Below are 27,040 nucleotides of genomic sequence, written 5' to 3' on the forward strand. Positions count from 1 at the left end.
CATTATATGCATTCATAACCATATAATCCCATTGTAATTTCATTGTATGGCCCCTGAGACACATCATGTCCCTTATTTTTAAGATGAAAATGAGGTTGTTCAATCATAATATACTAAATGTGAAACCCATAGATAAATAATGTTTTCTGACTATAATAGAACAATATTAGAATATAACTACTGAAAAAAAGTTTAGTATATTTATTATTTTATTTATTTATATTTAGTATTTTTATAGTATAGTTTACCTTGCCCGGTCAAGAATGACCCTAACACCACAGTCGTACCTTTTTTTCTGCAGATACCTTCAGAATTTTCAAAATGGTGACATAGTTTTGCTGTGCTTATATAATATGTGTTGTGGAGGATATCATAAAGCCTTGTTCTAATCAAATCAACTACATGGTAGTTATTACATATTATAACCTTGAAACGGGTCGCTGGAGACCCTACCACCACATAAGGGTTAAACATTATTAAGTCCTCATGGGAGGAGGAATTGGGGGGCGAGATATCTGACGACATGTGGGAAAAAGCACTCAAAAAAGGTTCACACCTCTTCCATCTGTGCTCGGCATGGTCTCATCCAATGCAAAATCATCCACAGAGCTCACTGGACTCCAATGAGACTATCCAGAATTTACAAAAGTGTGAAACCTAACTGTCCATGATGTAAACGGTCCCCAGCAAACCATGTGCACATGTTTTGGAGCTGTCCATCCCTAGTGGATCTTTGGGAAAATATCTTCAATACTCTCTGAAATATGCAGTACTCAGGTCAGGTGGAACCAGACCCTTTGACTGCGTTATTTGGTGTTTCCTCACCCTTATTACAACTGACAAATACTAATAAAGAGGTCTTGGCTTTTGTTACTTTGTTAGCGAGACGGTTAATCCTACTTCAGTGGAAATCCTCATCACCCCCTTTGCATGCCCTTTGGATTAAATCTATTCTTAACTGTATCAAACTAGAAAAAATCTGACATACACTCCGAGGGTCTACAGACAAGTTTTTTTCTATGTGGGCTCCCTTCTTTTCCTATGTTGAGAGGATCCACCTTCCCATAGTCCCAGACTGATACTCACTCACACAATACCCTTGTTACACTACTCACTCATCCCTCCCCTTCAAACTTTCTCCTTTGATACACCTGTCAATGCAATAGTTTTGGAATGAGCATGCCATCTCAAATCAACACCAGAGTTGGTTGACCTATCCAACCTATCCAATGATTACAAGTTATTTTGATACATTTATTTTTATTTATTTCACATTTAAACAACATTATTCTTGCCTAAAAAGCCCATTTTCTCATATTCCTCATGTCCACCCTCTCCAAATTACAAAAAACCCTACAGATATCCTTTTGAGTTTATGGAATTATGGTCTTTCCATCCACGGTTCTTGAGTGCAGCTTCCAGACACAGGCTTTGCTGTGTAGCTGCCACCACACTGCTCGTCTTTCGTGAGTTGTCCATGTTGTCCCTTGAGCTTAAGCATGAAAAAGAGAAAAAGCCATTACTGAAAAAGTAACTTCTCTCAACATCTCCTGGACACACTGGGACTGAACCTCAGGTATGGCCATTAGGTTGTCAAGAAATGAAAAATACAGAAATGAGAGGTATTATGATATACCTATGGCTACAACTAAACCTTTCCTAGAGCTGAATACTAGTCTCTTGTATGTGCTTTGATGGATTTTGGTTAGTTTTCATCATTGAACTCCCTCAATTAACTGACATCTTAGGGATTCCTTGCATGAAGAACTTCTACAGTATTTCAAAGTGTCCCAAAGGCCAAAGGTCCCATTCATCTCAGAACATCCATAATGCTACATGTCTCTTTAACCATTATGTATTTCTGCTTGAATATTTAGAATTGTTGCCTTGACATAAAATGTCAGTGAATTGAGGGAGTTCAATGATGAAAACTAACCAGAATCCATCAAAGCACATACAAGAGACTAGTATTCAGCTCTAGGAAAGGTCTGGGAAAGGTTTAGTTGAAGCCATAGGTGTCAGCAGCTGCTGGATCCCAAGGGTTCACATACTTATGCACACTAGGATATTTCATGTTTAATCATTGTAATTAGTATTATTAGGGCAATATTTCAATATCGATATATATAGCACATCTGTTTAGGTATGGACATTTCCATATTAAATGATCCCAAAAAGGGCAAATGATGGACTTTCTCTCTTCATAAAAGCGTGTTTGAGCAGCGAGACTGTTTTGCGTATCTCGGTATGCCATTTTGAATGTACCAATGAACTGCTCCTGAGTGAGATTTCTCTCATCCGAGAGGTATTGATAAATGTTATGTTAGGGTTTGTGTGTATGATACAAACGGTATTGTTGTCATCCAAATGGTTAACCCTTTTCTCGTCGGTTGTGTGATAGTAAAGGGTTAACTTTCTGTCGTGTGGCAGTGAAAGGGTTAATGAGGTGACATTCAAATGTCACCTCATTAACGACGTATGAAAACGATCAGATTCTAACACATACTGTATAGTGTATACTGAAGAGTACTGTGTACATTACAGATGAAGGCGTTCTCACCCACACTTCCAGCCATGGATCTCAGTCGTGTTCAAGATGGAAATGCAGCTGTAAAATAAGAAACGAGAAAGTTAGTGAGAAAAACATTAACTCTTTGGAGTTGAGGGATATTTTCAATGTTTTAGCTAATTTTGATTTAAATGGTATAATTCCCATTTTAAAATGTTTTACCATGGTATGTTTGGTATCTTTTTTTTCAGCACAGCCTCACATATATGACCTGACAGTTAGTTTTCATACTGCATAATACTGTATATACTGTATACTGTACAACACAAAATCGGATTGAGAAAATGTGTTCTTTTTACTATGAACCAATGCAAACATATTCAATCAAGCATATAAAACAGTGGAAATGCCCCCTCAGGTAGCATATTTACATAAACAAAAGAGAACAGGGCAGAATTCAATTCAAAAACAAGTATTTTCTTCATACACAGGTAATAAACCCAGACGAAATTTTGATTCTCAACTGGAAAATCTCACCATCATGCTTTTTTAGAAATAGTCAGTAAAAAAGTAAGTAAAAGATAGGCTCTCTGAAGCAGATAGCTTAAGCAGATAGGCTCTCTGATGCAGATAGCTGAAGCGGATAGCTGAAGCTGAAGCAGATAGCTGAAGCGGATAGCTGAAGCTGAAGCAGATAGCTGAAGCAGATAGCTGAAGCAGATAGCTGAAGCTGAAGCAGATAGCTGAAGCAGATAGCTGAAGCTGAAGCAGATAGCTGAAGCAGATAGCTGAAGCTGAAGCTGAAGCAGATAGCTGAAGCAGATAGCTGAAGCTGAAGCTGAAGCAGATAGCTGAAGCAGATAGCTGAAGCTGAAGCAGATAGCTGAAGATCAAGCTGAAGCAGATAGCTGAAGCAGATAGCTGAAGCAGATAGGCTCTCTGAAGCAGATAGGCTCTCTGAAGCAGATAGCTGAAGCAGATAGGCTCTCTGAAGCAGATAGCTGAAGCTGAAGCTGAAGCTGAAGCAGATAGCTGAAGCTGAAGCAGATAGCTGAAGCAGATAGCTGAAGCTGAAGCAGATAGCTGAAGCAGATAGCTGAAGCAGATAGCTGAAGCTGAAGCTGAAGCAGATAGCTGAAGCTGAAGCAGATAGCTGAAGCAGATAGCTGAAGCTGAAGCAGATAGCTGAAGCTGAAGCTGAAGCAGATAGCTGAAGCAGATAGCTGAAGCTGAAGCAGATAGCTGAAGCTGAAGCAGATAGCTGAAGCTGAAGCAGATAGCTGAAGCAGATAGCTGAAGCAGATAGGCTCTCTGAAGCAGATAGCTGAAGCAGATAGGCTCTCTGAAGCAGATAGCTGAAGCAGATAGGCTCTCTGAAGCAGATAGCTGAAGCAGATAGGCTCTCTGAAGCAGATAGCTGAAGCAGATAGGCTCTCTGAAGCAGATAGCTGAAGCAGATAGGCTCTCTGAAGCAGATATCTGAAGCAGATAGGCTCTCTGAAGCAGATAGCTGAAGCAGATAGGCTCTCTGAAGCAGATAGCTGAAGCAGATAGGCTCTCTGAAGCAGATAGCTGAAGCAGATAGGCTCTCTGAAGCAGATAGCTGAAGCAGATAGGCTCTCTGAAGCAGATAGGCTCTCTGAAGCAGATAGCTGAAGCAGATAGGCTCTCTGAAGCAGATAGCTGAAGCAGATAGGCTCTCTGAAGCAGATAGCTGAAGCAGATAGGCTCTCTGAAGCAGATAGCTGAAGCAGATAGGCTCTCTGAAGCAGATAGCTGAAGCAGATAGGCTCTCTGAAGCAGATAGCTGAAGCAGATAGGATAGCTGAAGCAGATAGCTGAAGCAGATAGGATAGCTGAAGCAGATAGCTGAAGCAGATAGGATAGCTGAAGCAGATAGCTGAAGCAGATAGGATAGCTGAAGCAGATAGCCTCTCTGAAGGCTCACTGAGCACACAAAACATATTTCTAGGAACGCTGAGGTCTTGAAGAGAGTCCTATACCATGGGAGGTGTAAACAACACTCGGACAAGGAGTGGCAGGAGTGCAGGCCTTTTATCCAGGTTCAGTGACAGGAAGGGGACCATGTATGGGCCTGGGAACCTGCTGACAGACAGGGGAGAGAAAAGCCATGGCTGTGGTTAGGGCTGGGCGATATGGCCTAAATATGATATCACGATATTTTCGGACCTTTCGGCGATACACGATACACATCACAATGTTTTTCTTTTTTACCCCAAACAATTCATTATGAGGCTTACCAAGACAGTATTTGAGTTTGCAAGCTAACATTAAAGACAAAATAAAATACCCATGCATTTAGCATTTTTATATTATATATTAGATTTAGATTATTGGATTATTAGATTATATATTGCATATATTTAGCAATGAGATATTATATGATTTAGATATGAAATATGATCAATTGAAAATGGGGGACCCTGATGTAAACATATATAATGTGATTTTTTCTGTGGTTTATCTAAATACTAATTTGATGCTATGACTATGTTTATATCGCTATGCTTCATCTCCCCTTTAAGTGCACTCTTGTATAGCTGTTCTATGGGTTTGAGGATCGTCACACCTGTGCAAGACCAGTTTGTGAAGCAGTACTCAATGTGTGATAGAATCATACAGTGAAGATAGGATCTAGCAGCGCTGACTGTCAGGAAGGGTCTTAATATGTTTGAAGTTTTGAAGGTTGAATTTGATTGTGTTTGTAACTTTCTTCACATGTTATTTGAAGATTAAGGTTGAGTCTAGCATGACCCCGAGGTACTTGAACTCTGACACAAGTTCAAGTTCCTCCCCGCCCAGAAACACATTTTGAGGACTCTAACACAACAGATTTTTTTTTAAAGCCATGCTTGCAGACTGTCTTTTTGTGTTCAGGAGCAGACATGAGTCTAGAGTACTAGAGTCAATTGATTTGGTCCTCAAAAAGCAATAGATAAACTAAAGATCAGCGTTTCTGTTAGCCGGTAATTACCGGTATTTGACCGGCAAAATATGTTGAAGTCCGAATATTTAAATCTCTCCGGTCATAATGTCCGGTGAAAATAATTCCTCTAAGCACAATTTTATTATTTGAATTGTATTAAAATAGGCTAAAATTAAATAGCCTATGCGATGAACGAAACAATCATTACATTTGTTTCATTGTTGCTTCACTCTGATAAAGCGCGGATGGGCGCCGCTCGGATGTGAATCTTCTTCTTTTTTTTTTTTTTAGCCTGCCTGGCCACCATAACGACAAACAGGTATACGAGCGAGAGAGAGAGATGGCCAAACAAGCTAAGCTTAACAAATATTTCATGAAACCAAGCACAAGCAGGTCTAATAATAATGACAACGAAGATGAGTCTTCTGAACTTGAAGTCACAGAGACCGCTGATGCTGTGGTGAAAGAAAACAGAAACAGAAATGTCGAGCGTTCAGGCCCGAGTGGAAAGTTTAATTCTCCTGGCTGAGGTGCGACATTATAGTCTAGTAGTCTAGCCTCTATGATGTACGAGAGATAACATTGATTGAACGTACACAAAGTACACTTTATTGATTGAACCACAAAGAGCATCCCCAGTCTGCTGCTATACCGTTGCGAGCCTCGCAGACGTCCACCTGTTCCAATGGGGATCTATCAAAGTCGAACCAACCAGACGACCCGCTGTTCTCGCAGGTACAAAACGGATAGGCACAACGAGAGACGGGGTGAGTGAGTGTTGACATTTTTTAATCATATGCAACTGTTGGTTGACTGCCGTGTCACATAGTAATTCATATTATTGATTATAACTAAATGTAGGCTATAATGAAAACAAATGCGTTACGAGCATGTGGCTCGTCCTCTCTGCATGTGGCGACGAGCTAGCAAACGAGGCAATGTGATGATCAACTACAGTTTGCTGTGTGTGTGACATTATGATATGTGTGACGTGTCTGATACAACGAGGTGAAGCGATGTCGACTCGAGATTCATTTGGGGGTGCGTGTGACAGCTGCTGCAGCGCAAACCTGCGGGGCGGGAGCTTGATGCTGGATTAGCGTATTGCACTAACTTGGGAGGCGAGAGATAGTAATTTGATTCTGCAAATCAATTTCTCATTCTTCGCTTGATGTAATTAATACAAATGTCCAATATAACGGAATTCGTTAGCTCATAAAAATGTGATTATAACAGACTGCTGTTTAAAACTCTGACCGGAATTTCTCGAATATGTCCAGGGATAGAAATCTTGCAGGACACCCAGACCGGCACGAATATGTTCTAACGGAAACGCTGCTAAAGATATAAATAAAACAGAAGGCACAGATTCCAGCAATGCAACCAAGGTTATTGTCAATGTTATGTACTCATGTGTATCACTTATGTGTCAATGTACTCACAAGTATAATTGTAGTGGCCAGTGATTTCCTTTTCAGCTGCTTCACGGGCCCCATCAGAAACATGGTGCTAATTGGTCAGAATCACAGACAATACAGTTAAACTGATGAACTCACAATTAATTCATCAACATTGTTTGGTATATTATTTCATGGTATATTAAAAACAATATCAGGTCCCATACGTATACTTCTTCGAATTAGGAGTATAAACTACTGATCTGAACTTGACATGACATTAATAATAGGCCTACATTTGGGAAATTAGCTTACCATCTTCTCCAGAGAGAGACAAGAAGATAGATACCAGTTTCCTCTCTGTGCGTTCAGTAGAAAGCTATCTGGCCGCACGTTAGCCTTAGCTTAGCACAATGAATGGAAGCGGACATGACCGGTTAGCCTAGGCATTGTCCAACTAAAACCTCTCCCGAAGGCTAACTGGTCATGTTCGCTTCCATTCATTGTGCTAAGCTAAGGCTAACATGCAGCCAGATAGCTTTCTACTGAACGCACAGAGAGGAAACTGGTATCTATCTTCTTGTCTCTCTCTGGAGAAGACGATATTAAGCTAATATCCCAAAATGTTGGCGTGTTCTTTTAACTTGGCTAGTAAATCTGAAGTCTGCGAAACACGTTGCTAATAACTTAGCTGTGTTATATTAGCCTGGTAGCTACAGGCTAACGTCACGGTGACCAATACTAGCGTTACATATGTTGTCTAAAGGGGGACATATATGGTACAATTTAAGATTCTAATGATAATCGGCATATAAAGGACAAGATAAAGCATCGTTAATTTGTAAGAAACCTCAATGAAAACGGCGCAGGGTGCTATTGTTATGAAAATTAGATAGAATCCTATACAAATGTGGACGCATTTGGCCTACGTTCCGTCACCAAGTCAACAATCCTTAGTTTTAGCAAACACATGAAACACTAGCTAGTGTTAATCTACTAAACAAAACTGAAATTACACCGTTTATATCCAAATGACACAAGCTGTATGCAAATAAGACTTACATTTCAAATTGGAGCGTGGGTTTATCATCAGATTAATAGAACCTCTTCCTCCAACATATCGCCGACTCTGCCGAGCCGCCGACTGTGAAAGGGTTAATTAGGATTTTAGAGGACACACAAACGCCACAAGCTACCCCTCCCCCACACTGCAACTAATGATAAATGTTTTCAACCACCTGTGGGGGAGGGGTGGATACAGCAGTATGCTACACATGAGCTGAGCTGAGTCTTTGAGAGTGCTAGTAGATTGATTGATTGAACATTTTATTAAGGTGATACTTGGATAGATATCACTTAAACGTTCCCAGCTTGTTATGTACATATAAACTAAGAACAAATATATTACAAGTTTTCTGAATTTTATGTTTATATATGCAAATGAGGCACTTCCCACATTAAATATGCACATAGAATAGAATAGATAGAATAGAATAGAAATACTTTTATTATCCCGTGGGAAATTAGACACTGCAAATCGCTCAACATTTAAACATTTAGACAGGACAGGTCACAAATTAGAATAATAACACAAATCAAATCAAGTTGCCTAGGATAAGAGTAGAGTAAAATAAAATAGGATACAATTAAATGAAATAAAATATACAGAAATAAATACAGTAAGAATATACTGAGCATACTGAGCATGGGGTAAACAATCATCCAATCCAATCCACTTTATTTATAAAGCACATTTAAAAAGTGCTGTACAAGTCCACAACATAAGATAAAACATAAAACATAAAAAAATTTAATAAAAGCACACAATAAAAACAGTACAATGTGTCACATAGAAAGGCATGTCTCTCAAAAACTGTTTAAAACACCGAAAGCCAGAGCAAATACCCAGGTGGCCAGCATACTCGGCACGATTCCGGCTACCGGTCGGCACACTCGGCACATGTCCGGCACGGCACGCCAACGATGAGCCGGCCTCTGGCCCGGTAATGGTTGCCGTGCCAGAGCCGACTCGGCTCGCCAAAGATAAACCGGCTCTCGCCAAAGATAAACCGGCTCTGGCCCGGCAATGGTTGCCGTGCCAGAGCCGACTCGGCTCGCCAAAGATAAACCGGCTCTGGCCCGGCTCTGGTTGCCGTGCCAGAGCCGACTCGGGCTCGCCAAAGATAAACCGGCTCTGGCCCGGCAATGGTTGCCGTGCCAGAGCCGACTCGGCTCGCCAAAGATAAACCGGCTCTGGCCCGGCAATGGTTGCCGTGCCAGAGCCGACTCGGCCTCGCCAAAGATAAACCGGCTCTGGCCCGGCAATGGTTGCCGTGCCAGAGCCGACTCGGCCTCGCCAAAGATAAACCGCCTCTGGCCCGGCAATGGTTGCCGTGCCAGAGCCGACTCGGCCTCGCCAAAGATAAACCGGCTCTGGCCCGACAATGGTTGCCGGGGCAGAGCCGAAGTTTCAGTCAAGCGACGCCGCCCCCACACACAACAGCGGTGTGATTGGCAGAATCGACTGTCAATCAAAATTGTTCCGTTGAGACCAGCACACTGGACCAGCACACTACACCTAGGTTAGTAAATCCTAGGCCCCATCCACTCCCTCTGCTAAAGCTCCACTCCTGCACTAAAGTCGGGGATTCAGTTGGACTCAGATCTGCTGCGTTCCCCCCTACCGCTGGTGACAGTGTACATCTATTCTCATAAAGTAGGGAATCCACCCTGCTACACAAACATCTCAAAACACACTGGTCAGACTACTGCTTGACCTTACTCCTAGAACCCACCTCACCCCTGCCCACTTTGCCTAGGATGGCTAGTAGACGACAGAGTACAGCAACTTGCAATGGGCCTGGTCTACAAGATACACTACACGACCAAGGTACCCGGTGTACATGTCAAAATACTTCCCAAAGGTCAGTGAATACCACGACCACAACACAGGGAGCTCCACAAATCTAGTTAAACCCAGATTCGGCTAACAGGGGAGCTAACAGGGGAGCTAAAGAGGCTAACAGGGGAGCTAACAGGGGAGCTAACAGCCGCAGCTAAAGAGGCTAACGGGAGCTAACAGGGGAGCTAAAGAGGCTAACAGGAGAGCTAACAGGGGAGCTAACAGCCGCAGCTAAAGAGGCTAACAGGGGAGCTAACAGGGGAGCTAACAGCCGCAGCTAAAGAGGCTAACAGGGGAGCTAACAGGGGAGCTAAAGAGGCTAACAGGAGAGCTAACAGGGGAGCTAACAGCTGCAGCTAAAGAGGCTAATAGGGGAGCTAACAGGGGAGCTAACAGGGGAGCTAACATGGGAGCTAAAGAGGCTAACAGGGGAGCTACTAACTAGTCTCTGCTTCAGAAAGGTTTAGCCCAATATACAGAATTGCTAATTGTACATTACCTTTTACAGTAAAACTGAACATGAAAGTCATGCATCCCATACAATGCATGTAGCACTGTGAGTACATCTGGAACACATTAAATTAGAGGCACAACATTTCTGCAGAAAATTATCTGCTTATATAAGTACACATATCATCTAATGAAATATTAAGTGTTTTATAGACAATACAGCTAACTTTATACAGTTTAAAGGAACACGCCAACATTTTGGAAAATTCGCTCAGTCTTAGCACAATGATAGCCTAGCTTAGCACAATGAATGGAAACGGGCATGACTGGTTAGCCTAGGCATTGTCCAACTAACACCTCTCCCGAAGGCTACCCAGTCATGTCCGCTTCCATTCATTGTGCTAGGCTAACATGCAGCTTAGCTAGCCTACAGTCAGGAAATATACAATCAAAATACAACTCCCAAACGTTCCTGTAAACATGTTGTGACCTGTGTATTTACCACGTCTCCCAGTCACACAAGTCACACGAGTCTCCAAGTCACACAAGTCTCCAAGTCACACGAGTCTCCAAGTCACACAAGTCTCCAAGTCACACGAGTCTCCAAGTCACACAAGTCACACGAGTCTCCAAGTCACACAAGTCTCCAAGTCACACGAGTCTCCAAGTCACACAAGTCTCCAAGTCACACGAGTATCCAAGTCACACAAGTCTCCAAGTCACACGAGTCTCCAAGTCACAAAAGTCACACGAGTCTCCAAGTCACAAAAGTCACACGAGTCTCCAAGTCACACAAGTCTCCAAGTCACACAAGTCACACGAGTCTCCAAGTCACACAAGTCACACGAGTCTCCAAGTCACACAAGTCTCCAAGTCACACGAGTCTCCAAGTCACACAAGTCACACGAGTCTCCAAGTCACACAAGTCTCCAAGTCAGACGAGTCTCCAAGTCACACAAGTCACAGGAGTCTCCAAGTCACACAAGTCACACAAGTCTCCAAGTCACACAAGTCTCCAAGTCACACGAGTCTCCAAGTCACACAAGTCACACGAGTCTTCAAGTCACACAAGTCTCCAAGTCACACGAGTCTCCAAGTCACACAAGTCACACAAGTCTCCAAGTCACACAAGTCTCCAAGTCACACGAGTCTCCAAGTCACAAGAGTCACACGAGTCTCCAAGTCACACGAGTCTCCAAGTCACACAAGTCACACGAGTCTCCAAGTCACACAAGTCACACGAGTCTCCAAGTCACACAAGTCTCCAAGTCACACGAGTCTCCAAGTCACAAAAGTCACACGAGTCTCCAAGTCACACAAGTCTCCAAGTCACACAAGTCTCCAAGTCACACAAGTCACTCGAGTCTCCAAGTCACACAAGTCACACGAGTCTCCAAGTCACACAAGTCTCCAAGTCACACGAGTCTCCAAGTCACACAAGTCTCCAAGTCACACGAGTCTCCAAGTCACACAAGTCTCCAAGTCACACGAGTCTCCAAGTCACACAAGTCACACGAGTCTCCAAGTCACACAAGTCTCCAAGTCACACGAGTCTCCAAGTCACACAAGTCACACGAGTCTCCAAGTCACACAAGTCTCCAAGTCACACGAGTCTCCAAGTCACAAGAGTCACACGAGTCTCCAAGTCACACGAGTCTCCAAGTCACACAAGTCACACGAGTCTCTAAGTCAACAAGTCACACGAGTCTCCAAGTCACACAAGTCTCCAAGTCACACGAGTCTCCAAGTCACAAAAGTCACACGAGTCTCCAAGTCACACAAGTCTCCCAGTAACACAAGTCTCCCGAGTCTCCCAGTCACACAAGTCTCCAAGTCATACAAGTCACACAAGTCTCCCAGTCACACAAGTCTCCAAGTCACACGAGTCTCCCAGTCACACAAGTATCCAAGTCACACGAGTCTCCCAGTCACACAAGTCTCCCGAGTCTCCAAGTCACACGAGTCTCCCAGTCACACAAGTGTCCAAGTCACACAAGTCTCCCAGTCACACAAGTCTCCCAGTCACACAAGTCTCCAAGTCACACAAGTCACAAAAGTCTCCCAGTCACACAAGTCTCCAAGTGACACAAGTCACACGAGTCTCCCAGTCACACGAGTCTCCCAGTCACACAAGTCTCCCAGTCACACAAGTCTCCAAGTCACACAAGTCTCCCAGTCACACAAGTCGCTATAGTCTACATTACAGCGCTAGCCAGGGCTAACTCATGTTGTTAGTGGTAGCCTGTAGGAGCTATATAGTCTACATTACAGCGCTAGCCAGGGCTAACTCATGTTGTTAGTGGTAGCCTGTAGGAGCTATAGTCTACATTACAGCGCTAGCCAGGGCTAACTCATGTTGTTAGTGGTAGCCTGTAGGAGCTATGGTCTACATTACAGCGCTAGCCAGGGTTAACTCATGTTGTTAGTGGTAGCCTGTAGGAGCTATAGTCTACATGGCGGCGCTAGCCAGGGCTAACTCATGTTGTTAGTGGTAGCCTATAGGAGCTATAGTCTACAATACATTACATGCTAGCCAGGGCTAACTCATGTTGTTAGTGGTAGCCTGTAGGAGCTCTATAGTCTACATGGCGGCGCTAGCCAGGGCTAACTCATGTTGTTAGTGGTAGCCTGTAGGAGCTCTATAGTCTACATTACAGCGCTAGCCAGGGCTAACTCATGTTGTTAGTGGTAGCCTGTAGGAGCTATATAGAGTCTACATTACAGCACTAGCCAGGGCTAACTCATGTTGTTAGTGTTAGCCTGTAGGAGCTCTATAGTCTACATTACAGCGCTAGCCAGGGCTAACTCATGTTGTTAGTGGTAGCCTGTAGGAGCTATATAGAGTCTACATTACAGCACTAGCCAGGGCTAACTCATGTTGTTAGTGTTAGCCTGTAGGAGCTATATAGTCTACATTACGGCGCTAGCCAGGGCTAACTCATGTTGTTAGTGTTAGCCTGTAGGAGCTATATAGTCTACATTACAGCACTAGCCAGGGCTAACTCATGTTGTTAGTGGTACCCTGTAGGACCTATAGAGTCTACTGCACCACAACATCGACAAAGCAACGGTGTTGCAAACACTCTGCCTTTATGCTTCTGCAACATCGACGCACAGCCTAATGTAACATTGTACCCTGTATGTAGCTAGGTTCCCTATACGTATGTTCCGTATGTAGCACACTTCCCTTCTCAACCAACCCATTGATAACAAGCAGAAGTTGCTGTAGCATGTAGAGGCCTTAAGGCCTTCCCTGCTTTAAAACCTGGTGCGGGCATTTACCTTACCCAGTACCTGTAAGGCCTCCCCCCCCCCAGACTGTCATCCAGCATACAGCCCAGGTACTTCACTGCTGTTCTTGCTGCTATAACCTCAGACCCTAATTCTACCTTGAGTTCAGGAGCCTTTTTTAAGTGAAGTGAGAGCCTATTGTCAGACAGCCAATTCCTAACCTTAGAGAGTTCCTCTCCTAGTATTCTTTGGAGTTTGATTGATTGATTGATTGAAAACTTTATTAACAGATTGCAGAATGGGTACAGTAGAGTACAGCTCAATACATACAATTGTTAAGGGGATGCAGACCAGAGAAAGACTTTCGTCTTGTTTACATCAGGGTCCCCCATTTTCAATTCATCGTAACATATATGACATACATGACATACAGATAGACAGTACTGCTACATCTATATATTTATGACATACCAGATTTGCAAATACAGTACTGTTTGTGATACAAAAAGAGTCCAGAAAAAAAGTATATACATTTGACGTAGAAACTGTACATTGGATTGGGTAGGGGGGGGGGACTGTACATTGGAGGTGGTTGGGTGGGGGGGGGGGGGGGGGGGGTGAGTGGGGGGGGGGGGGGTGGGTAGGAGGGGTGGGTGGGGGACACTGTACAACTGTACAAACAAAACTGTACATTGGAATATTGACAAGACCATACTTGGTAATTTACTGTACATTGGAGGGGTTGTGTTAGGACATTTACAGGGGCCAGTTTCGAATTGCAGTCTCCCTGTGTACTGAGTGTACTGAGATCCTTATGGGAGATGAGCAAAGCTGAATCATCTGCAAATAAGAATAAATTACAAGAACATGCTTCTCTCATATCATTTATGTACAATAAAAATAGCAATAGTCCTAAAACATTGTGTTGTGTTTTGATGAATTGAAAATGGGGGACCCTGATGTAAACAAGACGAAAGTCTTTCTCTGGTCTGCATCCCCTTAACAATTGTGTGTATTGAGCTGTACTGTATTGTACCCATTCTGCAATCTGTTAATAAAATGTTCAATCAATCAACCAAACTCCCCCCTCCCCCATGCTGCTATGATGCCTGAATTTCCTCAAGGGGATCAATAAAGGAATATCTTATCTTATAATTATCTAAATGAATAACAAACTGTTAATTATGACTATTGTAAACAAGACAAATGTCTTTCTCTGGTCTGCATCCCATTAACAATTGTGTGTATTGAGCCGTACTGTATTGTACCCATTCTGCAATCTGTTAATAAAGTTTTCATTCATTCATTCTCCTTTTGGATTGCCCAGCTGCTGCTAGCCTGCTAGCTAGCATTTTAGCTAGCGTTTTAGCCTGCTAGCTAGCGTTCATTCTCCTTTACGAGTTTGATTATGATGTTCAGCCAAACATTACTTTGCATAATCTATGCAATAGTGTCATTGCATAAAATAGCAGTGCTATAGGCGCCCTCGTTGTATAATAGTATAAATATTATATGCTAGTACTGTAGCCGACTACACTACCCAGAATGCACGTTAGGTCATGAGCAGCCAATAAAAAAATCCCCTCTCAGACCACGTGAGGTCACTTTTAGCTTGCTAGCCTGCTAGCTAGAGTTTTAGCCTGCTAGCTAGCGTTCATTCTCCTTTACGATTTTGATTATGATGTTCAGCCAAACATTACTTTGCATAATCTATGCAATAGTGTCATTGCATAAAATAGCAGTGCTATAGGCACCCTCGTTGTATAATAGTATAAATATTATATGCTAGTACTGTAGCCTACTACACTACCCAGAATGCACGTTAGGTCATGAGCAGCCAATACAAAAATCCCCTCTCAGACCATGTGAGGTCACGTGGCTAGCTGCGTGCATGCAGATGAGTGACAGGTCACGAGCAGCCAATCAAAACAATCCCCTCTCAGACCAACCAATCAAAAATAGTCTCCAAAGGTCCTCACACACATCTGCGCCAAACGCATATTTCCCCCTGCAGTACTCGAGTGTGTCCTGTAGGCAGTGATGTACCTGAACGCGTTCAATGAACGATCGTTCATGAACGCGTTCGTATTTTGGGCGAACGTGAACTGAACGTACTGTATATCCGCTAAATGAACGTAATTGAGAACGCATTCATTCTCAGCGCTGTGTAACGGAGTTCAAAAGTGCGTTCATTCTCAGCACTCTGTTATAACTGCGTTCAAAGATGTGCCAGATTTCATATGCATTTCAGCCGAAAATCCAGTTAAAACACACTGTAGGGTGCTCCAGTAGCACACCAGGTTACCGCGCTCGCGCGGGACTCCGTGCTGCGTCACGGATCTGGTTGACTCCGAGTTAGATTCCCGGACTCGCCGTCATTTGCCGAATGTCTCCCCCTGCTCTCTCTCCCGTTTCACCCTGCAACTGTCGGTCATGCTTGACCAGAAAAGCGATAAACGCTAAAAAATAAAGTTTAAAAAAAAAAAACACACTGTAAACAGGCTGCAAAATTATGTGGAAAACCAACCGATCTGGCAACGTGCCTGTCACCCCCTGCTACGGCATCAGACTCATCACAACAAACAGTGGACCAGCTGAATCTGCGAGCAGAAGCAGAGAGCTGCGCAGCAGCAGGTCGAGAGCAGCAATCGCTCAGAGAACTCTACCTCTAGACGTCGGCATTTGAGCATTTAAAAGAGTTTAACGTTAAAGTCAGTACTGACTCAGACGGAAAAAATCCAACGTTTGTCTGTAAACTGTCTACCCGGTTTGAAGAAGCAAGTCCGCACATCGACGACATCGACAGCAATCCTTAAGCTTAAACGGCACATTGAGAATAAGCAAACGTCCTGTTTTAGTTTTCATAATAAAGACAATTCAAGCAAAGTTGTTCCTCATGTTTTTGAAAATATACTGTAGAGATGAAAGCTGCAGCTGCTACTAGTGTGGACTGAATGCGCACGGCAAAGCGTTATGAAATGCCAGTATTCCGATTGCTGTCTGTGGTTCAATATTTTTTACAAATAATAGCTTGCAGCAACGTATTGAAAAAAGAACTAACAAAATGGGCCGTTCAATAACTCCTTTATGTTCGAAATGTCAAACAGACCTGGGTGTACCTACAGTCTATCACTACTTTTGGGAATCTAAGTGTTTATCCAGGTTCTGGAGCCAAGTGATTAATTGATTGATTGATTGAACACTTTATTAACATATTGCAGAATGGGTACAGTATAGTACAGCTCAGTCATATATGTTATGATGAATTGAAAATGGGGGACCCTGATGTAAACAAGACGAAAGTCTTTCTCTGGTCTGCATCCCCTTAACAATTGTATGTATTGAGCTGTACTGTATCAGGGTCCCCCATTTTCAATTCATCAGGACATATATGACATACATGACATACAGATAGACAGTACTGCTACATCTATACATTTATGACATACCAGATTAGCAAATACAGTACTGTTTGTGATACAAAAATAGTCCAGAAAAGAGAGTATATACATTTGACATAGAAACTGTACATTGGAGGTGGTTGGGTGGGGGGGGGGGGGGGTTTGGGTAGGAGGGGTGACACCCTTTACAATTCAAACTATTTGATAAACTTCTACTTTCAGCCCGGAAATGCATTCTGATAAACTGGATTAAGGATAAGCCTCCATTTTTACAAATGTGGTATAGAGAGATCTTCGGTGTGCTACCGCATGAAAGACACTGTGTAATGCATAGAGGCAACAACGCTTCCTTTCAGGAGGTGTGGGCCCCACTATTAGACTATTTTCCTGCTGAAATTTCTCGGATCCTTCTAAAGGCCCAGTGCCCCATTGTATGGACAGACCTAGGATAGGAAAAATAAATATGTCTACATGTGAATGGGCTCGAGACAAGTGCAATACTGTACAGTGCCTGTCTTGGTTTGCTTTCCTTTTTGCTTGTTTTTCTTTTTGTTTTGTTTTTGCTTGCTTATGGTGTGGATGATGGCATAGAGATGAACTGGAGGACCCCCCCCCCCCCCTGTCCCAATGTGTGTTTTTGTAATGTAAGTAACTGTACGTAAAAAATCTACATAAAAAAAAAAATCAAAAAAGAACTAAAAAGAACTAAATTAGTTAATTTTTGAAACCATGAACTTTAGTTAAACATTTTGAATTATGAACTATGAACTGAACTAGTTCATTTAAAAAATTGTGAACTGTGAACTGAACTAGTTCATGTAGAAAGTGAACTTTCCCAACACTGCCTGTAGGAATGCTGTAGAGTCGGGTGAAATCAACAATTATACCAGTGTGAGGACCTAGTCTAAAAAATGTATATTAGGGACTTAAAGATCATTTTAAAGTCATCTAAAGTATATTATTTCTGGGGACCAGGAAAAAGTCCTTGCAAGTGGATTTGACCTCACAATGAAGGTTGGCGGAGCATAGTATGTCCTCGCAAGTACCTATAAACACACACACACACACACACACACATGAAAACACACACACGCACACATGAAAACACACACACACATAAACACACATACATGAAAACACACACACACACAAATGAAAACACACACACATTCATGAAAACACACACATAAATGAAAACGCACACCAGCCTCAAACCCTCTAAGAGTACCAGGCTGAACACATAAAAAAACCATGAATGATTTGGGTGCACGTGAGCTGGTGCACAGAACGGACACACACACACACACACACACACACACACACACACACACACACACACACACACACACACACACACACACACACACACACACACACACACACACACACACACACACACACACACACACACACACACGTGCATGTGCGCTAGAACATACATTTGGCTTTAGGCAGACATCGCAATAGATACTGTTTCAAGTACATAGACACACACGCAAAAACACGCACAAATGCGCACAAACACGCACTAACCGTAGTGTCCATCATTCTTAATCTCCAGCTCCAGGAGGCTGTAGGCAATGACTGTATTCGGGGGAATCTCCATGGAAACGTCACTGTCCACATCCATGCTGCCATTCTCCTTCACACACACCTGTAAACACACACACACACACATACACATAAACACACACACACAAGAAATGACATCACAGAAAATGAAAAGGAAACTACGGAAGCGTATTGCTGAAAATATCCGTATCACGTTATAACATAAAGGTTTCACGTTATAACATAAAGGTTTCACGTTATAACATAAAGGTTTCACGTTTATGTTATAACGTGAAACCTTTATGTTATAACGTGAAACCTTTATGTTATAACGTGAAACGTTTTATGTTAAAACAAGAAGTTATCACGTTATAACGTGAAACCTTTATGTTATAACAAGAGGTTATCACGTTATAACGTGAAACCTTTATGTTATAATGTGATACGGATATTTACATTTTTTTCTGGTGTGGCAGCAATACGCTTCCGTCGGAAACAAAGAAAATAAATTGAAATGTAAATAAACTATGAACGGACCGATGACCCCATGCCACTATATGTTTACTTTTATTTATTATTTATGTCCCTTTTTACTTGATTTAGATGTTATTTTTTTTATAATCTTGTCTGTTAATTGTAATGTTGTAATGCTGTTGATGTTGATGTTTGTAAGTCAAAAAATTTTCAAATAAAAATGTAAGTTTAAAAAAAAGAAAACACACACACACACACACATAAACACACATACATGAAAACACACACACACACACACATAAACACACATACATGAAAACACACACAGACGCGAGACAGTGAAGTCGTCTTTACGCAGAGCACCAGACCCGGGGGGAAAGAGCCGGGTCTGAGTTCTGTGCAAAGACGTGAAGCCGGAGGGAAGGTGGATCAAGCTGAGCCGGATCGGAACCTGTCTCGCCCTAGTCACTAAATCTCGAGTCCGAGTCATCGAGGTTGAATCACCTCCAGTCTGGCAGTCAAAGAGCTGACGTACAAATAAAAAAAGGTCTACATTATACATAAATGACACAGCGGTCACCGTTTCAAAGGGAGTTTATTTACTTTGTGACACAATAGCCAAACAAATGCACTAGCCATCAATATCTTATGCCAAATGATTAGGGCCTATTACAAATTATTTTGATAAAATAACTGTATTTATCAATGAACAAGTCTGAGTCCTCGTCTGCACCTTCCGAGTCCGAATGCAGTCAATGCTCGAGTCCAAGTCCAAGTCAGAGTCATCAGTGCTCAAGTCCAAGTCGAGTCACGAGTCCTGAAAATCAGTCCAGGACTCGGACTCGAGCAGGGGTGCAGTGGTCATGCCACGTGGTACCACGCCATCCCAGCACTTTTCTGAGCAGAAGTACGGGCACGGATGTGCACGCGCACACAAAAATGCGCTCCACTCGACTCGTTGTGCGCCGTCGTGCCGTGCGCTGTTGAAATATGACACGTATATCACGTAAATATTATAGCAGACATTCTCCCATCATTACACTATACAAAGTCTGTATCCTCCTAAAAGGACGTCTCTCCCAGCCAGAGGACCACTCACAGATCCTTATCAGTGACCTGCTGACCCTTGGTGCAGGCCATACACACACACTTACACATAGGACAAGCTCACACACACACACACACACACACATCCACACCCCCACACTCTCAAAGCACACACACACACAAACCTACACACACGTCACACGCACACATCTTCCCCACACACACACACACACACACACACACACACACGCACATACATACACCCTCGCTCTCAACGCGCACACAGTGCAACTCATTATGACAAAATGCCACAAGCCAACTAATATACGACCAGGTCATCCACTGGTCACATATTCCAGACTCCATTAAATCACAGATCGTTATCATAGAGACACACACGCACAAACTTGCACATAAATGTGCATTCCACGCACTCGTGCACGGCAGACATACAGGCTGACCAATACACAAGACACACGACGTGCACTGAGGAGAGACACCACATACACACACTGGACTAGGGAACTAATAAAGATCACCCTCACAGGGAAGGGGGCACTTCTACTTCTTCTGCTTTGACTTCTACTGGACACTGACTGGACGGACTGACTGGACTCCACGGACGAGACTGCTGGACTGACCCACAATGACTTGACTTTTTTCCTTCCTTTTATATACTCGACCGGCCGGTTGTAACAATCTAGATTTCAATTGTACCTTGCTATATTCACCTTGTATAAATACTTTGCTTATTCACTTTTTATATTAGATTGCTTGTTAACTTTTTATAATAAATACCTTCAAAAGTGTTTCATCTCTTAAAACGTGACAGCGCCAAGTACCGGTAATTATCTAGCTACTTGTCTTTGCATAACAATAGGATACCAATAGCATAACAAAGAACGAGAAGAGCCAAACCAAAATACCCTGTGGGGGTTTGCTTGAGCTGTGGAGCTCTCACTATGTGATAATGGTCCCGACTGGAAGGATGAGACATTTCTTAAGTTGTGCTTCAGAAGGAAACGCGGGAGCGCGCCTGCACGTGACGTCATTATAAACAGAGTACAGGCACTTCTGATATTACCACTGCACCCCTGGACTCGAGTACTACAACACTGGCAACTACAAACATTCAAGTTGGGTCAGTGGGAAACTGGCAAAACAACAGGCACTTTGCATTGATTCAAGTGACGAGGTCATAACAGGTTGAGTTAGCTTGCTGACTAAAATGTTGCTTAGGTTTCAATGACCAGCAGAGGGCAGGAGAGAGACGGGCAACCACTGGGGACAGAGAGGTAAGGGACGGGACAGGGAGACAATACAGATGGGATATGTTGATCGATTACGTTTTTATAAAGAGTGAGAGTCCATATTTACATAATTTGCTTTGAGCATGGAACTAGTTATAATATTGGTGAACATTAACCCTTTCACTAGCACACTACAGAAGGTTAACCCTTTCACTACCACACTACAGACTGTTAACCTTCTGTAGTGTGGTTGTGAAAGGGTTAACCCTTTGTTGTGTGGCAGTGAAAGGGTTAACATTATGTATAGAGAGGTGTAGTGGTTACGTCATTGTAGTTTCCGGCCGGTCCACCTCGCTTGAAATTGCAATGCATTTCCAATGGACACATTTCTAAATCGTCTCGTTTAAAACAAATAAAGCATGAACATTGGCATGGTGTATTCCTCCACAATCTATAGCTCAACATGAAAAAATTTGCAATTAACTCATTCACTGCCAACGACGAGTATACTCGTTATTTGATCACTATTTCTTTTATTCACTATTGTGGTGGAATATATTATCATGTCATTATAGATCTGTGTTGAGATATCATTTTATAATTTTACAGCTTGACTGTTTCAGTGTGACCAACTAGTGTAATGTGTGTGTGTCTCTTTAAGAGACTCCAAGGTACCGACATCTCCCCAGCCAGCCAAAACAAGGTTATTATTACTTCCCGTAACTGGGAACCATTTTTATTTACTTTCATCATCATATCTGGTGTTATGTTACGTCTTGAAACTGTGTATTTAATGTACGTCTGACCAGAGATCTTTGTCACTTTGCTGGTCAGATTCAGTGCATAGCTGTCAACCATCACGTTTTTCACGGGATTGTCACGTATTTCAACCTTCTTCACGCCCTCTTCCCGGTTCACGTATTTTTCACGTTTTTTAAAATGTTTATAAATTTTTACAAAATGGCTGCAATTCCCCTCCGTGACGACAGGTGGCAGCAGTGTAGATTAGAACGTTAGCACAGGAAGTCAGACCGGAAGACGGTTGCGACCCGAAGAAGAAGAGCGACCGGATAAAGGAGGGGTTTAGCGCGAAATGTATTACTACGTTCGTGACGAGTAACACATCAGAGGCTGATCAAGTCACCAAAGCTGAAGTTAAAATGTCCATGCTTTGTGCAAAAGCCAACGTGGCCTTCAGTTTCTGCTACGATTTCAACCGGAGCGTAGCAGATATGTTCCCTGACTCTGCCTCTGCTCAGAAGTACTCGGCTGGGGAAAACGAAAGCCACCCAACTCATCAAAGGTAAGATGATGAATGAATGAGAACTTTATTTAACAGATTTAACAGATAATTGTATTAACAGATTGCAGAATGGGTACAATACAGTACGGCTCAATACACACAATTGTTAAGGGGATACAGACCAGATAAATACTTTCGTCTTGTTTACATCGATCAGGGTCCCCTCCCCCATTTGGTGGCTTTGTTAATGCTAGCCACAGACTAGCTAGCAGCTAACGTTACTAATGAATAGGCAATATACTAGCCTAGGTTTACCCTGCTTTCTGTTTAATGGCTGCTGTGAAAAGGATCTATAGATAAGACTGTTTTGCTAATATAAAGGACAATCAAATCTAATCACTGGACTCTTTTGCTCAACAGGTGCCATAGCTGTGGAGTTCGATGACGACGTTACAAGCTAAAGCTCAGCCTTTTTCATTGTTGTGCGACGATGCAAGAGACCCCCACAGGGGATGAAGTGGTATCCCCCATCCATTCCAGAGTGATAAGACAGTCTAATTAGATTAGATTCAAATGTATTGTCATTATACAGTACAACGAAGACATTTGGCATCCAACCAGAGTGCAAATGTAACAGTAAAGTGCAATAGTAATATACAATACTAATCAGATGTATGTACAGTACAGATCACTTTAAACTAGGGATGCTCGATATTGGCTTTTTTACCGATACCGATATACCGATATTGTCCAACTCTTAATTTCCGATACCGATATCAACCGATATCAACCGATACCGATATATGCAGGGTTCCCCCCCCCCAAAAAACGGAATAATTTCAGGTAATTAACATTACATATCTCTTGTTGTGGAATTAACACAACATTATGCATACTTTTGACAATAAATAAAATCTGAATTTGTTCTTACTTGCTTGCCTGGGTAAATAAAGGTTATAGAAATGTAAAAAAAAAAAAAAAAAAAAAGAAAACCGATACCGATATTTTCCGATATCACATTTTAATGCCGATATCGGCCGATAATATCGGTAGGCCAATAATATCGGACATCCCTACTTTAAACAAAATGTTACTTTAAAGGAAGGAGGTATTGTATAGTTTAGATACATTAACAGTTACAATTGTATATTGTAGTGTACATAGGAACCAGTTTTTCAGGAACTTGGCATGTCTTTTTTTATCATGCATATCTTGTGTTACCTATTTTTTCTATGCCTATTTGTATTGTATTTTGCACCCGCATTTCACTGTATGTATGTGACAAATAAACGTCTTGATTCTTCTTGAGTTGTAGTATTAATATGTAGCCTACAGTGATGAAGGTATAAAGACTGTATGGACACTATGGTAATACATTGAATGATTGCTAACTTTAACAGATTGCAGAATGGGTACAATACAGTATGGCGCAATGCATAAGGGGATGCAGACCAGAGAAGGACTTCTTCCCCCATTTTCAATTCATCATAACATTTATGTATGAATTGTAAGATTTCAATAAATATGAACATGTTAATGCTATACTACTACATAAAGTGAATTTATACTGAATTTGTCTTACACTTCCATTAATTTAATGCAGGGATGTTCACAGCATTTCACTTTCAACCATTGATTGTAGAATGGCTGGGTACATACAGATTTTGACCAGCAGATGGCGGCGACGAGGCAGCTCCATTGGGAGGGGGTGGGGCCGGGGGGGAGGGGGCGGGGCCAACTTACACGTTTTTTCACATGCCAATGTTGACAGCTATGATTCAGTGTGTGAACACATGTTGTCTCTGACTGTAATCTGAACTTTCATTTTGTGGCCACATGAAATAAACTATGTTTCTATTTTTAATAACGACTCAGAATGATTTATATAAACGGCTCATCGTTTTGTCCTTTAATATTTCCCATTACACTATTTCCATTCATAATCCATCCAGGAAGGCTGTGTTACCATAAGGAATGAGTCTGACATCGCAAAAGTCCAATACCGCCGCCTCGTGGTATGCGGCCGATGTTGCACTCCCTTTGAGACTCTGTGTATGGGGCTGTGCGTCTATGAAATTCCTCCGGCCGGACTTTTCTAGTAACCTGGACCGAGGGCTTCACCCGATCGCATTGAATAGTTTTCGGGACCCCCGATTCATTATGCTGTGGTGGGTTATGTCGTGGCCCAAATGGACATACGATCTACCAGATGGCAATCAAATAATTGGAATATTCTTTCTGGAATCCCACCGGCCACAGGTAAGAGCAATTTAACGTAGATTTCAGCTTGATTGTGCCTTGTTTTCATAGCCATCGCCCTGATCAGCGTATGGGGTTGTACTAACGAATGCCGTTATTGACAATCAATTAATCAGAAACGACCCCTCCCCCCTTTCATGCATTCATGATGGAACATAATACCGATCATATGCATTTGAATTTTTAAGTGTAGCGTGTGTAGGGACGAAATGCCAATGGATTTAATATAATACACGTATCAGGCTATTACTAGCCTCCCAGGAATTACCCTAAACCGCTCTAAAACCATACTTATATTCACCACGGTATAAAACGGGAATGTATGGATGGAATTTTTTTTTCTTTTTCACATCTTGAACGATAGATACTCAATGCCAAATGGGCCATAGTATTGCATCCATAGCTATAATATAGAAAATATTATAGCCCTGCAAACAAGGTGACAGACCCCATTGGTTTAATGCGTGGCAGCACATGGCCATATCCCGTTCCCAGTGTGGCAGAGAAAGAGTTAATCGTAAAGGTAGCAAAACAACAACGTTTATTTTAGAATTTGTCCTTTTATACTGTCTGTGTTTTTACATATTTTTCCTGTACTGTTTCTACTCTGCTCCTGTATTGGATTAGTTGTAGACACACAGTGTTTGCTCTGTACCTGTATTCCAATGTGGATTCGTCCATACATGGCAAATAAAATCTTTGACTCTTTGACTTTATGTTTTCGTTCACTGAGGAACTACACAATGGCTGTGACGTGTATTATGCGACAGCACTGAGCGACAAGCGTTCCACTGATAAGTGTAGTTCTTTTTTAACGACAAATTAAAAACCATATAACAAATTGTATGCAAAAATGGAAAGCTTGCCAATGTTCATGTGGCAGAATTATTACAATAGCCGATAATACATTTTCCCAATGATAAATCCCTATAGGGTGGGCCGCGCAGGAAACTAAAGTGACGTCAGACTACACCTCCCTATTGTCGCAGTGAAAGGGTTAACCATTTGGTAGTGTGGGAGTGAAAGGGTTCTGTTCCGTATACGCTCTCGCTCGGCATCGCTCTCTGCACTATCTCGCATATGTGCACGCGCACTGAATAAAGACCACAAATGTACCTTTAATCCCAATATTCGTCTGACCACACCCCTATCAGCTTACCCATATAAGCAGGGGTGGGGCCACCCACTCGCCTCCTTCTCGCTTTCACCACAAGGAAGAAGTGCCTCGGTAGATCCCCACACTTGACACCATGATGGAAGAAAGGATTAGGAGCAGCTTTGGGAAACAAGGATACGTTGACATCATATCTTTATTCTCTCTCTCACTATTTTCGAGAAAATACGGCGATATTGTCTTCGTACTGGAGTGTCTGGAAGATGATGATCATTCTAAAAACCCTCCACCGGTTTTCGTATTGGGAGCACACCGCTGCATGCTTCTCAACTGCAGTTCCTTGCTGTGTTTGTTGGGGTGAAACCTGTCAGGCCACAGCTGAACTGTCGGACGCGCCGCTGTTGTGAGAAGCGGTGGGTTTCAGGTTGGGTGAGTACTGTTGCTGGCGGGCTTCACTTGTCTGTTAGTGCTATGGGGGCTACTTGACAATGTTTATGGAAACCGGCCCCAGGCTAGGGTCCTTTGTTCAGCCACCTAGGCGACAGAAGGCCTTGGTCTGAAGACCATTGTAGTTTTAACTAGTGGGCCGCGACCATTAACACTGGTGATCCCTGTGTGTTCTGGACGAGTGGATATCTCTCTGTCCCGTGTTTAAGCCCCTTCTTTCATATCCAAATGAGAGTATTCCTTCACAAGGAGATATGTGCATGGATGTGCGATAGCGGCAGATCCATGTTCAAGTCAGCTACACAGGCCAGTTTGGTATTGTGCTGATTCCGTCGGGTGTTGGTAAAATCACCGTTGTAAAGCAGTGTTGACATCTTGTTTCTCTTTTCTCTTAAAAAGTGAGGAGAGGTTCAGAACGGCGGCCTGTCTGGGTGAGTGTTATGTCATTGTATACATGTTCAGGTGATAGCTGCTTAGCTTACGGTTAGCCAGTCAGCTGTTAGCTGCTGCGTTAGCCTGCTGGGATCGCTGCATGGCCTACTTAGGTTGGGCCTACTGTTAGCCAGTCGGCTGTTAGCTGCGGCGCTAGCATGTCGTGATCACTAGGTAACGTTAGCTTGCTGCTATAGGCCAAGGCCTGGCGCGGGGTAGCTTTAGCTCCTCGCGCGCCGCCGCGAGCTCGCTTCTGGTCGCGTGCGCCGTTAGCTCGGCGTCTCGCGAGCAGGGGCAGTAGCGCCCGAACGGTTGGAGCGGCCGTTAGCTTAATGCTACTCTGTTGAACGTGCTTTGATGATAACATGTTTTACACTCTTGACTAC

General features: G+C 42.7%; 1 protein-coding gene across 1 annotated transcript in view; it reads right to left on the reverse strand.

The window, feature by feature from the left end:
• The window catches only part of gsdmea (gasdermin Ea), a gene marked incomplete at its 3' end in the record, with an annotated part of 78,005 nt that overhangs the window by 9,984 nt on the left and 40,981 nt on the right, over window positions 1-27,040 (reverse strand). The window contains exon 5 of the mRNA XM_084312022.1: window positions 18,371-18,491. Coding sequence (XP_084168148.1) covers window positions 18,371-18,491 — 121 coding nt within the window. The remainder of the gene's footprint in view (window positions 1-18,370; window positions 18,492-27,040) is intronic.

Source organism: Notolepis coatsorum, assembly GCF_963971535.1.
Source record: "Notolepis coatsorum genome assembly, chromosome: 4".
Taxonomy (NCBI): Eukaryota; Metazoa; Chordata; class Actinopteri; order Aulopiformes; family Paralepididae; genus Notolepis; species Notolepis coatsorum.